The 12,531-nt window shown below is 43.3% G+C and overlaps 1 protein-coding gene across 3 annotated transcripts in view; it reads left to right on the top strand.

Moving 5' to 3' along the window:
• The window catches only part of fhit (fragile histidine triad diadenosine triphosphatase), a 313,492-nt gene that overhangs the window by 247,562 nt on the left and 53,399 nt on the right, over positions 1-12,531 (top strand). For all 3 annotated transcript variants that reach the window (XM_021569594.3, XM_021569595.3, XM_090205953.1), the window contains exons 5-6: positions 7,724-7,869; positions 9,170-9,199. In XM_021569594.3, coding sequence (XP_021425269.1) covers positions 7,724-7,869; positions 9,170-9,199 — 176 coding nt within the window. The remainder of the gene's footprint in view (positions 1-7,723; positions 7,870-9,169; positions 9,200-12,531) is intronic.

The raw sequence follows: 12,531 nt of genomic DNA, 5'->3' as shown, positions 1-12,531 counted from the left end.
CGAATTTCTTCAGCCTCCTGAGGTTGAAGAGGCGCTGCTGCGCCTTCTTCACGATGCTGTCTGTGTGAGTGGACCAATTCAGTTTGTCTGTGATGTGTATGCCGAGGAACTTAAAACTTGCTACCCTCTCCACTACTGTTCCATCGATGTGGATAGGGGGGTGTTCCCTCTGCTGTTTCCTGAAGTCCACAATCATCTCCTTAGTTTTGTTGACGTTGAGTGTGAGGTTATTTTCCTGACACCACACTCCGAGGGCCCTCACCTCCTCCCTGTAGGCCGTCTCATCGTTGTTGGTAATCAAGCCTACCACTGTTGTGTCGTCCGCAAACTTGATGATTGAGTTGGAGGCGTGCGTGGCCACGCAGTCGTGGGTGAACAGGGAGTACAGGAGAGGGCTCAGAACGCACCCTTGTGGGGCCCCAGTGTTGAGGATCAGCGGGGAGGAGATGTTGTTGCCTACCCTCACCACCTGGGGGCGGCCCGTCAGGAAGTCCAGTACCCAGTTGCACAGGGCGGGGTCGAGACCCAGGGTCTCGAGCTTGATGACGAGCTTGGAGGGTACTATGGTGTTGAATGCCGAGCTGTAGTCGATGAACAGCATTCTCACATAGGTATTCCTCTTGTCCAGATGGGTTAGGGCAGTGTGCAGTGTGGTTGAGATTGCATCGTCTGTGGACCTATTTGGGCGGTAACCAAATTGGAGTGGGTCTAGGGTGTCAGGTAGGGTGGAGGTGATATGGTCCTTGACTAGTCTCTCAAAGCACTTCATGATGACGGATGTGAGTGCTACGGGGCGGTAGTCGTTTAGCTCAGTTACCTTAGCTTTCTTGGGAACAGGAACAATGGTGGCCCTCTTGAAGCATGTGGGAACAGCAGACTGGTATAGGGATTGATTGAATATGTCCGTAAACACACCGGCCAGCTGGTCTGCGCATGCTCTGAGGGCGCGGCTGGGGATGCCGTCTGGGCCTGCAGCCTTGCGAGGGTTAACACGTTTAAATGTCTTACTCACCTCGGCTGCAGTGAAGGAGAGACCGCATGTTTTCGTTGCAGGCCGTGTCAGTGGCACTGTATTGTCCTCAAAGCGGGCAAAAAAGTTATTTAGTCTGCCTGGGAGCAAGACATCCTGGTCCGTGACTGGGCTGGATTTCTTCCTGTAGTCCGTGATTGACTGTAGACCCTGCCACATGCCTCTTGTGTCTGAGCCGTTGAATTGAGATTCTACTTTGTCTCTGTACTGGCGCTTAGCTTGTTTGATAGCCTTGCGGAGGGAATAGCTGCACTGTTTGTATTCGGTCATGTTACCAGACACCTTGCCCTGATTAAAAGCAGTGGTTCGCGCTTTCAGTTTCACACGAATGCTGCCATCAATCCACGGTTTCTAGCCTCCATATTCACTCTGTACCTGTACCCCTGTATATAGCCTCCACATTCACTCTGTACCGGTACACCTGTATATAGCCTCCACATTCACTCTGTACCGGTACCCCTGTATATAGCCTCCATATTCACTCTGTACCGGTACCCCTGTATATAGCCTCCACATTCACTCTGTACCGGTACCACTGTATATAGCCTCCACATTCACTCTGTACCGGTACCCCTGTATATAGCCTCCATATTCACTCTGTACCGGTACCCCTGTATATAGCCTCCACATTCACTCTGTACCGGTACCACTGTATATAGCCTCCACATTCACTCTGTACCGGTACCCCTGTACATAGCCTCCACATTCACTCTGTACCGGTACCCCTGTATATAGCCTCCATATTCACTCTGTACCGGTACCCCTGTATATAGCCTCCACATTCACTCTGTACCGGTACCACTGTATATAGCCTCCACATTCACTCTGTACCGGTACCCCTGTATATAGCCTCCACATTCACTCTGTACCGGTACACCTGTATATGGCCTCCACATTCACTCTGTACATAGCCTCCACATTCACTCTGTACCGGTACCCCTGTATATAGCCTCCACATGACATGACTCTGTACCGGTACACCTGTATATAGCCACCACATTCACTCTGTACTGGTAACCCTGTATATAGCCTCCACATGACATGACTCTGTACCGGTACCCCTGTATATAGCCTCTACATTCACTCTGTACCGGTACCCCTGTATATACAGTGCCTTGCGAAAGTATTCGCCCCCCTTGAACTTTGCGACCTTTTGCCACATTTCAGGCTTCAAACATAAAGATATAAAACTGTATTTTTTTGTGAAGAATCAACAACAAGTGGGACACAATCATGAAGTGGAACGACATTTATTGGATATTTCAAACTTTTTTAACAAATCAAAAACTGAAAAATTGGGCGTGCAAAATTATTCAGCCCCTTTACTTTCAGTGCAGCAAACTCTCTCCAGAAGTTCAGTGAGGATCTCTGAATGATCCAATGTTGACCTAAATGACTAATGATGATAAATACAATCCACCTGTGTGTAATCAAGTCTCCGTATAAATGCACCTGCACTGTGATAGTCTCAGAGGTCCGTTAAAAGCGCAGAGAGCATCATGAAGAACAAGGAACACACCAGGCAGGTCCGAGATACTGTTGTGAAGAAGTTTAAAGCCGGATTTGGATACAAAAAGATTTCCCAAGCTTTAAACATCCCAAGGAGCACTGTGCAAGCGATAATATTGAAATGGAAGGAGTATCAGACCACTGCAAATCTACCAAGACCTGGCCGTCCCTCTAAACTTTCAGCTCATACAAGGAGAAGACTGATCAGAGATGCAGCCAAGAGGCCCATGATCACTCTGGATGAACTGCAGAGATCTACAGCTGAGGTGGGAGACTCTGTCCATAGGACAACAATCAGTCGTATATTGCACAAATCTGGCCTTTATGGAAGAGTGGTAAGAAGAAAGCCATTTCTTAAAGATATCCATAAAAAGTGTAGTTTAAAGTTTGCCACAAGCCACCTGGGAGACACACCAAACATGTGGAAGAAGGTGCTCTGGTCAGATGAAACCAAAATTGAACTTTTTGGCAACAATGCAAAACGTTATGTTTGGCGTAAAAGCAACACAGCTGAACACACCATCCCCACTGTCAAACATGGTGGTGGCAGCATCATGGTTTGGGCCTGCTTTTCTTCAGCAGGGACAGGGAAGATGGTTAAAATTGATGGGAAGATGGATGGAGCCAAATACAGGACCATTCTGTAAGAAAACCTGATGGAGTCTGCAAAAGACCTGAGACTGGGACGGAGATTTGTCTTCCAACAAGACAATGATCCAAAACATAAAGCAAAATCTACAATGGAATGGTTCAAAAATAAACATATCCAGGTGTTAGAATGGCCAAGTCAAAGTTCAGACCTGAATCCAATCGAGAATCTGTGGAAAGAACTGAAAACTGCTGTTCACAAATGCTTTCCATCCAACCTCACTGAGCTCGAGCTGTTTTGCAAGGAGGAATGGGAAAAAATGTCAGTCTCTCGATGTGCAAAACTGATAGAGACATACCCCAAGTGACTTACAGCTGTAATCGCAGCAAAAGGTGGCGCTACAAAGTATTAACTTAAGGGGGCTGAATAATTTTGCACGCCCAAATTTTCAGTTTTTGATTTGTTAAAAAAGTTTGAAATATCCAATAAATGTCGTTCCACTTCATGATTGTGTCCCACTTGTTGTTGATTCTTCACAAAAAAATACAGTTTTATATCTTTATGTTTGAAGCCTGAAATGTGGCAAAAGGTCGCAAAGTTCAAGGGGGCCGAATACTTTCGCAAGGCACTGTAGCCTCCACATTCACTCTGTACCGGTACACCTGTATATAGCCTCCATATTCACTCTGTACCGGTACCCCTGTATATAGCCTCCACATTCACTCTGTACCGGTACCACTGTATATAGCCTCCACATTCACTCTGTACCGGTACCCCTGTATATAGCCTCCACATTCACTCTGTACCGGTACACCTGTATATAACCTCCACATTCACTCTGTACCGGTACACCTGTATATAACCTCCACATTCACTCTGTACTGGTACCCCTGTATATAACCTCCACATTCACTCTGTACCGGTACCCCTGTATATAGCCTCCACATTCACTCTGTACCGGTACACCTGTATATGGCCTCCACATTCACTCTGTACCAGTACCCCTGTATATAGCCTCCACATTCACTCTGTACCGGTACCCCTGTATATAGCCTCCACATGACATGACTCTGTACCGGTACACTTGTATATAGCCTCCACATTCACTCTGTACCGGTACACCTGTATATAGCCTCCACATTCACTCTGTACCGGTACCCCTGTATATAGCCTCCACATTGACTCTGTACCGGTACACCTGTATATAGCCTCCACATTGACTCTGTACCGGTACACCTGTATATAGCCTCCACATGACATGACTCTGTACCGGTACCCCTGTATATAGCCTCCACATTCACTCTGTACCGGTACACCTGTATATAGCCTCCACATGACATGACTCTGTACCGGTACACCTGTATATAGCCTCCACATTGACTCTGTACTGGTACACCTGTATATAGCCTCCACATGACATGACTCTGTACCGGTACACCTGTATATAGCCTCCACATTCACTCTGTACCGGTACACCTGTATATAACCTCCACATTGATTCTGTACCGGTACACCTGTATATGGCCTCCACATTCACTCTGTACCGGTACCCTTGTATATAGCCTCCACATTGACTCTGTACCGGTACCCCTGTATATAGCCTCCACATTCACTCTGTACCGGTACACCTGTATATAGCCTCCACATTCACTCTGTACCAGTACACCTGTATATGGCCTCCACATTCACTCTGTACCGGTACCCCTGTATATAGCCTCCACATTCACTCTGTACCGGTACCCCTGTATATAGCCTCCACATGACATGACTCTGTACCGGTACACCTGTATATAGCCTCCACATTCACTCTGTACCGGTACCCCTGTATATAGCCTCCACATTGACTCTGTACCGGTACCCCTGTATATAGCCTCCACATTGACTCTGTACCGGTACACCTGTATATAACCTCCACTTTATTATTTTACTGCTGCTCTTTAATTATTTGTTACTTTTATTTCTTCTTTTTTATTTATCTATTTTTTACTTAACACATATTTTTTCGTAAAACTGCTTTGTTGGCTAAGGGCTTGTAAGTAACCATTACATTATTGAATGATTATTGAATGAGGTGTGGATGTCAAAATCAAATCAAATCAAATTGTAGTTGTCACATACACGTGTTTAGCAGATGTCATAGACCGTATTATGATATCTGATTTCATTCCAGTGTGCTGCACATGAAAAGGGTAGCAAACTGATCATTAGTGCCGCTGTTTCTGACTCGTAAGATGAATGGCGCCCAGACACAGCCATTATGCCATGAAACACAAGGATGTAATCATCCTCTCCAAACGCTGCAGGATGCTGTTTTATGTTTGGTTTTGGACTAGGATGTCTCTTTCATTTCTATTGCCTGTGGACAAGTTTTTGAATATTTTTCACATCAGTAATTCAACACTTTAGATGTTATTTTTCTCATAAATCTGGCCTGCACATGAAGTCAATGTGACAACTCTTGATCTTTCATAATGGTCCAGTTCTTCATATTAAAGTATATTTGGTATAGTTGATTGCTATGCTTGACTTTCATTAAGATTCAACTCTGCTGTCTGTCTCCACAAATTATATCTGCCACGATGCAATAGAATATGGAAATCATTTTTGATTACTTGATGCCTGTAATCAAGACATGTCTGGCTGTAAAGTGATTTTTGAATCAAAAGGCGAGACATAGGAGCAATAACAAAATTTGATCCAGAATGTTATATTTTGATTGCTTATTTGAAAGTTATTTCCAAGCAAGAAATGAACATACATCATGAATTCTATGTTCCAGGTTTTGTTCTCAGTCATGTCAGTCTGTTACACACTATCCTATCTCAAGTTTCCCATTTTTGATTTTGTGAAAATATCAATCTAAGGTGCATTTTTTTTCTTGGTGCATTTCTTTTCTTTCCTGTTCTTATTTTCCCTCGATCTCTCCTTAATTGTTGGCTCCTGTTTCTCAGAGAACTGTTTCCCGGATAGTGTTGTCAGAACACTGTTATTGATCCAATGACCCGAGTCTGAAGGAAAAATGTCCTTCAGCCTTTGGACATTTTCTCTCAAAGTCCTTCCACCTGTCATCAACACGTCTCGCTTTAGTAACAAAGCTTGATTACTTTCCAGTGTGCAATTGCACTGAGATGTGTGGATTGTGAGAATTTCTGTGAAATATGTTTCATGACCTTTATAACTCAGCTGAAATTGATAATTTTTGGTCCCTGACAAAACATCCCCATGCACTTAAGTTGTAAGAGGTATGAACATGGCAGTTTTCTCTATTTTAGTTACTTCAAAGCCAGAATACTGATAATAAATGAGTCTGCTTTCAATCCCCTTGCCTATGCTATTTAATAGGGACTTTATAATGGGTTTGTAAATGGCTTGTACATACACTACATGACCAAAAGTATGCGGACTCCTGCTCGTCAAACATCTCATTCCAAAATCATGGGCATTAATATGGAGTTGGTCCCCCCTTTGCTGCTATAACAGCCTCCACTCTTCTGGGAAGGATTTCCACTAGATGTTGGAACATTGCTGCGGAGACTTGCTTCCATTCCACAAGAGCATTAGTGAGGTCAGGCACCGATGTTGGGCAATTAGGCCTGGCTCGCAGTCGGCGTTCCAATTCGTCCCAATGGGGTTCGATGGGGTTGAGGTCAGGGCTCTGTGCAGGCCAGTCAAGTTCTTCCACACCGATCTCGACAAAACATTGCTGTATGGACCTCGCTTTGTGCACGGGGGCAGTAACAGAAAAGGACCTTCCCCAAACTGTTGCCACAAAGTTGGAAGCACAGAATAGTCTAGAATGTCATTGTTCTGCCAGCTTTTTGTTGTGTTTGTTTGTATAAATATTGGTTGTTTATATTTCATATAGCTCTCAAATGTTTTTCAACACCTTTCACAACCAAGTCTCAATGTATACTTTGTATGGCTAGATGAAACAAAATATTTGGTCAAAACTATGGTGTTTTTTCACTATATGAGAACAATGTTATTTCCATAAGGACATGACTAACACAATGATAGTTTATAATTTTGGTGTTGAAAATAATAAAAATAGTTTTATTGCTATCTAGATGATAAGTGTCCTCATGATAAGTGTTGTTTCATTTTTGGTATTCATAGTATAGATCTTAAATAGTATAGGTCTTAAATGTAGAACATGATGAAATAGAGCTTTATAATTACAAAAACACGTTTTTATGCTGCCTGCCTTTTAGAGGAACAAAGCAGAGATACGGACAGTATCACACCTCTGTAAAGCTCTGTTTTATTTCACATTAACATTTGGAGACTAGCTATACTGAAAAAAACATATAAAGTTACCTCGGTGAACAAATTGTACAAAAGTCCCATATAAACCATCTGAATTGAGTTTATTTGACTCAGCTTAAGAAGGCAATGCCAACAACAACACGATGTAATATTTCAAATAACACACTTGTGTCTCAATTTAGGATTCTGCCTCTCTTTCCCCATTTTAAATATCCTTGCTTGTCCTTGCTACTGTATCTATGCACTCTGTTGTTGATAATGTATCTCTCTGACTTTGTTCCCTTACCTCTCTTGCTGTCTGTGGTTTCCTTAACCAGCCTGTCTCTCAGATGTGTTGGTGTGTCCTCTGCGGCCCGTTGAGCGTTTCCGAGACTTGCATCCTGATGAGGTGGCTGACCTCTTCACCACTACCCAGAGAGTGGCTGACCTGGTGGAGAAACACTTCCAGGCTTCCTCCCTCACCATCGCCATACAGGTAATACTGTACACACTACCGTCGGTATCCAGCATTACAACATAGGGATGAATACCAATTCCAAATCTACATCCCTTTGTTTATGTATCTTCCATTGCTCATTTCTGGTCCATATCAGACAGAAGAAAGTGTTCATTACTATTCAAGCTCAAAATTATTTTTAATAATTAATTATTGTGGGCCATGTATCTATCTATATAATATGGTGTGGGTTAGAGAGAGCGAGAGAGAGAAGGAGTAATGTGTGAATGACCAAGTGAACAATTGTGTGAGTCACCATCTGAGTCAGTGAGTGTGTTAGTGAAAGAAAGTAAAACAACACAACCACAGAGGCTTAGAGAGGACTACATCAATCTCCCACTCGTTCAGCCTGTAGATCTGCATTGGAATAAGAGGCATAACTGAGGAAAGTTGCACCGAGAGCCAACAGAATATCCCCACCTGCTGGAACAATACAATAACAGGTTCTCATTGGACTTCCAGGCAGGATTTGACAGCCAGGCAGCCTATCACTTCACAGGCTTTGTCATTCTGCATAACTTTTGATATATGCAGTATATGCTAATGTTCAAATGTCACCAAGCTTGCTTGGCTGCCCGACACAAAAAAATTATTTCATGTGTTTGAAAAAAGCAGGGAATAATGTTTATGGGGATATCATTTTCTTTGACTTGAGGGGTATAGAGAAGTGATGATGTGAGATTAGTTGTGACAGCTCTGAGGTTAGAGTCATAAAACTGAGGCACTGTATCAAGCAACACTCTCTGCAGGAGGGTTGCTGTTCTCTGCATAGAGCGCCACACGACAAACAAAATCACACAACACAAACCTGAGAAAGGAGATGTGAAAATTCATTACTTCATAGACTTGCATAAATATTACATCATAATGCACACTTTGTCACCAAATACATTTTTGTCATACAGATGTTCCTTTGAGGTCTCTTAATGCTTTAGATATTTGTGTCCTCAATTCCTGATCCCTATATTAGAAAATGCCTTCGAGGTATGCAGTCTATATTGTGCTTTAAATTAACTCTATTAAACCAGTCAACTTGTCAAAAAAAAAACATTTCCAAAAACAGCTGTCATATGACAGAGGAGAGACACTAAAGTGAGAATACAGCTCAACGCCGGAGGACAGAAAGAAGACAAAAGAAACAAATTAAAAACTTTGAGATTCACGTGGCAATGGGGAGGTGCCGCCATGATTCATCTGAAATTAAAATCCTGTTGAATTATTAACGTAGGCATTTCTGAGTTCTCTACCGTTCCTAATGATCTCGTTCTGTTCCCACCAGGATGGCCCTGAAGCCGGACAAACTGTGAAGGTGAGGACTTAATAATGCACTCCCCTTAAATTTATCATGAGGCCTCTGCAACAGTTATATGCTATTAAATAATAATTGTATTTCATTTGCAGGTCCCAAACTCTTGGCATATGTAAATTATTCAGAGTTCTATTTTAAAATGCGTTGTCTGTATTCTTTTGGTGGAAGATGGAATGACATGCGCTGAGACTCAGGGGCTATGGGGGCTGCCACTCTAAAGGGGGTGAATGGTGTCAGGGGATCCCACCCTTGCCTCCAGCACTGACAGTAGTTTAGGCCTGGCTCTGCCTGACAAAAACTTTCTTCCCTCACTCTTCCTACTCTTTATGTCTGTAGTGAGATATAATAATATATGCCATTTAGCATAAATTTTTACGTTGTTGGTCATTTTGAGATGAATTATTACTATTATTGTTTTGGTTTTTATTCGCTTGTTGGGCAATGGGGCGGCAGATAGCCAAGTGGTTAGACCATTGGGCCAGTAACCGAAAGGTTGCTGGATCGAATCTCCGAGCTGACAATGTAAAAATCTGTTGTTCTGCTCCTGAACAAAGCAGTTAACCCACTGTTTCCTGGTAGGCCGTCATTGTAAATAAGAATTTGTTCTTAACTGACTTGCCTAGTTAGATAAAGGTTACAATCATAGTCCTGAGGTTAAAAATCTGTTATGATTATACCTCATATCTCAAACATTTAAAAGTTAGAGACGATGAATGCACAATGCAACAGTCTACAGTGTATTTGTTCAGAGACAAACTGTATTTGAACAAGTTTTTACCCTCTTCTTTTTATGCGTATCACCTTAGTGCATAATACTGTTATTCCCAAAACCCACACACTCATTTCATATTGCATATAGAACACAAGCTTAATTATACATTTATGGAAGTTGCCATGAGAGCAGTCTTTGGCCTGAACTGAGGAGGAATATTGAAATGTTAATGGTGTAATTTGAGCTGAAGACATTAAGGCAATGGATGTGTGGACATGTTTTAATCATAGAGATGAAAGTCAGTATTTGCAGAATATATGAAAGAATACTGAAATATACTTAAATATAGCTCATGTTATGTATTTGGAAAAAAAAACACAAGGGTGTAAGAATACACAAAGGTGTAAGGAGTTGCTTTATGTGCATTGATTTGAAATTCCATACCTACTACCACCATCATTTGCACCCCCTTTCATTTATTTTATATACTTTGAAATTGCATTATTTGAAACAATGGTTATGGTACTATTAGAAAGAACATTTACAAATCATTTGAATTAGTCTCAGCCTTGTGAATTTGTGGTATTTTGTATTAAATATTTCCAGTATATTTCGTAACACATTAGTGCATTGTGTTAGATCATTTATAGTGTAATTACCATTTGATTACCAGACTTTAATGCAGGGAAACTTAAATCAGTTCTACCAAATTTCTATCAACATGTTAAATGTGCAACCAGGGGGAAAACAATTCTAGATCACCTGTACTCCACACAGAGACGCGTACAAAGCTCTCCCTCGTCCTCCATTTGGTAAATCCGACCACAACTCTATCCTCCTGATTCCTGCTTACAAGCAAAAGCAGGAAGCACCAGTGACTCGGTCTATAAAAATATGGTCAGATGAAGCAGATGCTAAACTACAGGACTGTTTTGCTATCACAGACTGGAACATGTTCCAGGATTCTTCCGATGACATTGAGGAATACACCACATCAGTCACTGGCTTTATCAATAAGTGCATTGAGGACGTTGTCCCCACAGTGACTGTACGTTCATACCCCAACCAGAAGCCATGGATTACAGGCAATATTCGCACTGAGCTAAAGGGTAGAGCTACCGCTTTCAAGGTGCGGGACTCTAACCCGGAAGCTTACAAGAAATCCCGCTATGCCCTGCGACGAACCATCAAACAGGCTAGGTGTCAATACAGGGCTAAGAAGATTGAATCATACTACACCGGCTCCGACGCTCGTCGGATGTGGCAGGGCTTGCAAACTATTACAGACTACAAAGGGAAGCACAGCCGCGAGCTGCCCAGAGACACAAGCCTACCAGACGAGCTAAATAACTTCTATGCTCGCTTCGAGGCAAGCAACACTGAGGCATGCATGACAGCATCAGCTGTTCCAGACGACTGTGTGATCACGCTCTCCATAGCCGACGTGAGTAAGACCTTTAAACAGGTCAACATACACAAGGCTGCGGGGCCAGACGGATTACCAGGATGTGTGCTCCGGGCATGTGCTGACCAACTGGCAGGTGTCTTCACTTACATTTTCAACATGTCCCTGATTGAGTCTGTAATACCAACATGCTTCAAGCAGACCACCATAGTCCCTGTGCCCAAGAACACAAAGGCAACCTGCCCAAATGACTACAGACCCGTAGCACTCATGTCCGTAGCCATGAAGTGCTTTGAAAGGCTGGTAATGGCTCACATCAACACCATTATCCCAGAAACCCTAGACCCACTCCAATTTGCATACCGCCCAAACAGATCCACAGATGATGCAATCTCTATTGCACTCCACACTGCCCTGTCCCACCTGGACAAAAGGAACACCTATGTGAGAATGCTGTTCATTGACTACAGCTCAGCTTTCGACACCATACTACCCTCAAAGCTCATCACCAAGCTAAGGAACCTGGGACTAAACACCTCCCTCTGCAACTGGATCCTGGACTTCCTGACAGGCCGCCCCCAGGGGGTGAGGGTAGGTGCAACACATCTGCCACACTGATCCTCAACACTGGAGCTCCCCAGGGTTGCGTGCTCAGTCCCCTCCTGTACTCCCAGTTCACCCACGACTGCATGGCCAGGCATGACTCCAACACCATCATTAAGTTTGCTGACGACACAACAGTGGTAGGCCTGATCACCGACAAAGACGAGACAGCCTATAGGGAGGAGGTCAGAGACCTGGCCGGGTGGTGCCAGAATAACAACCTATCCCTCAACGTAACCAAGACTAAGGAGATGATTGTGGAATACAGGAAAAGGAGCACCGAGCACATCCCCATTCTCATCAACGGGGCTGTACATTACTGGGGCAAAGCTGCCTGCCATCCAGGACCTCTATATCAGGCGGTGTCAGAGGGTGGCCCTAAAAATTGTCAAAGACTCCAGCCACCCCAGTCATAGACTGTTCTCTCTACTACCGCATGGCAAGCGGTACCGGAGTGCCAAGTCTAGGACCAAAAGGCTTCTCAACAGTTTTTACTCCCAAGCCAAATGGTTACCCGGACTATTTGCATTGTGTGTCCCCCCAAACCCTCTTTTACTCTCTGTTTATCTTATATGCATCATCACTTTAACTATACATTCATGTGCATACTAC

Source organism: Oncorhynchus mykiss, chromosome 17 (assembly GCF_057628025.1).
Source record: "Oncorhynchus mykiss isolate SJ-2025 chromosome 17, ASM5762802v1, whole genome shotgun sequence".
Classification (NCBI taxonomy): domain Eukaryota; kingdom Metazoa; phylum Chordata; class Actinopteri; order Salmoniformes; family Salmonidae; genus Oncorhynchus; species Oncorhynchus mykiss.
The sequence above is the reverse complement of the archived record's forward strand: the minus strand, read 5'-3'. Positions and strand labels throughout refer to the sequence as shown.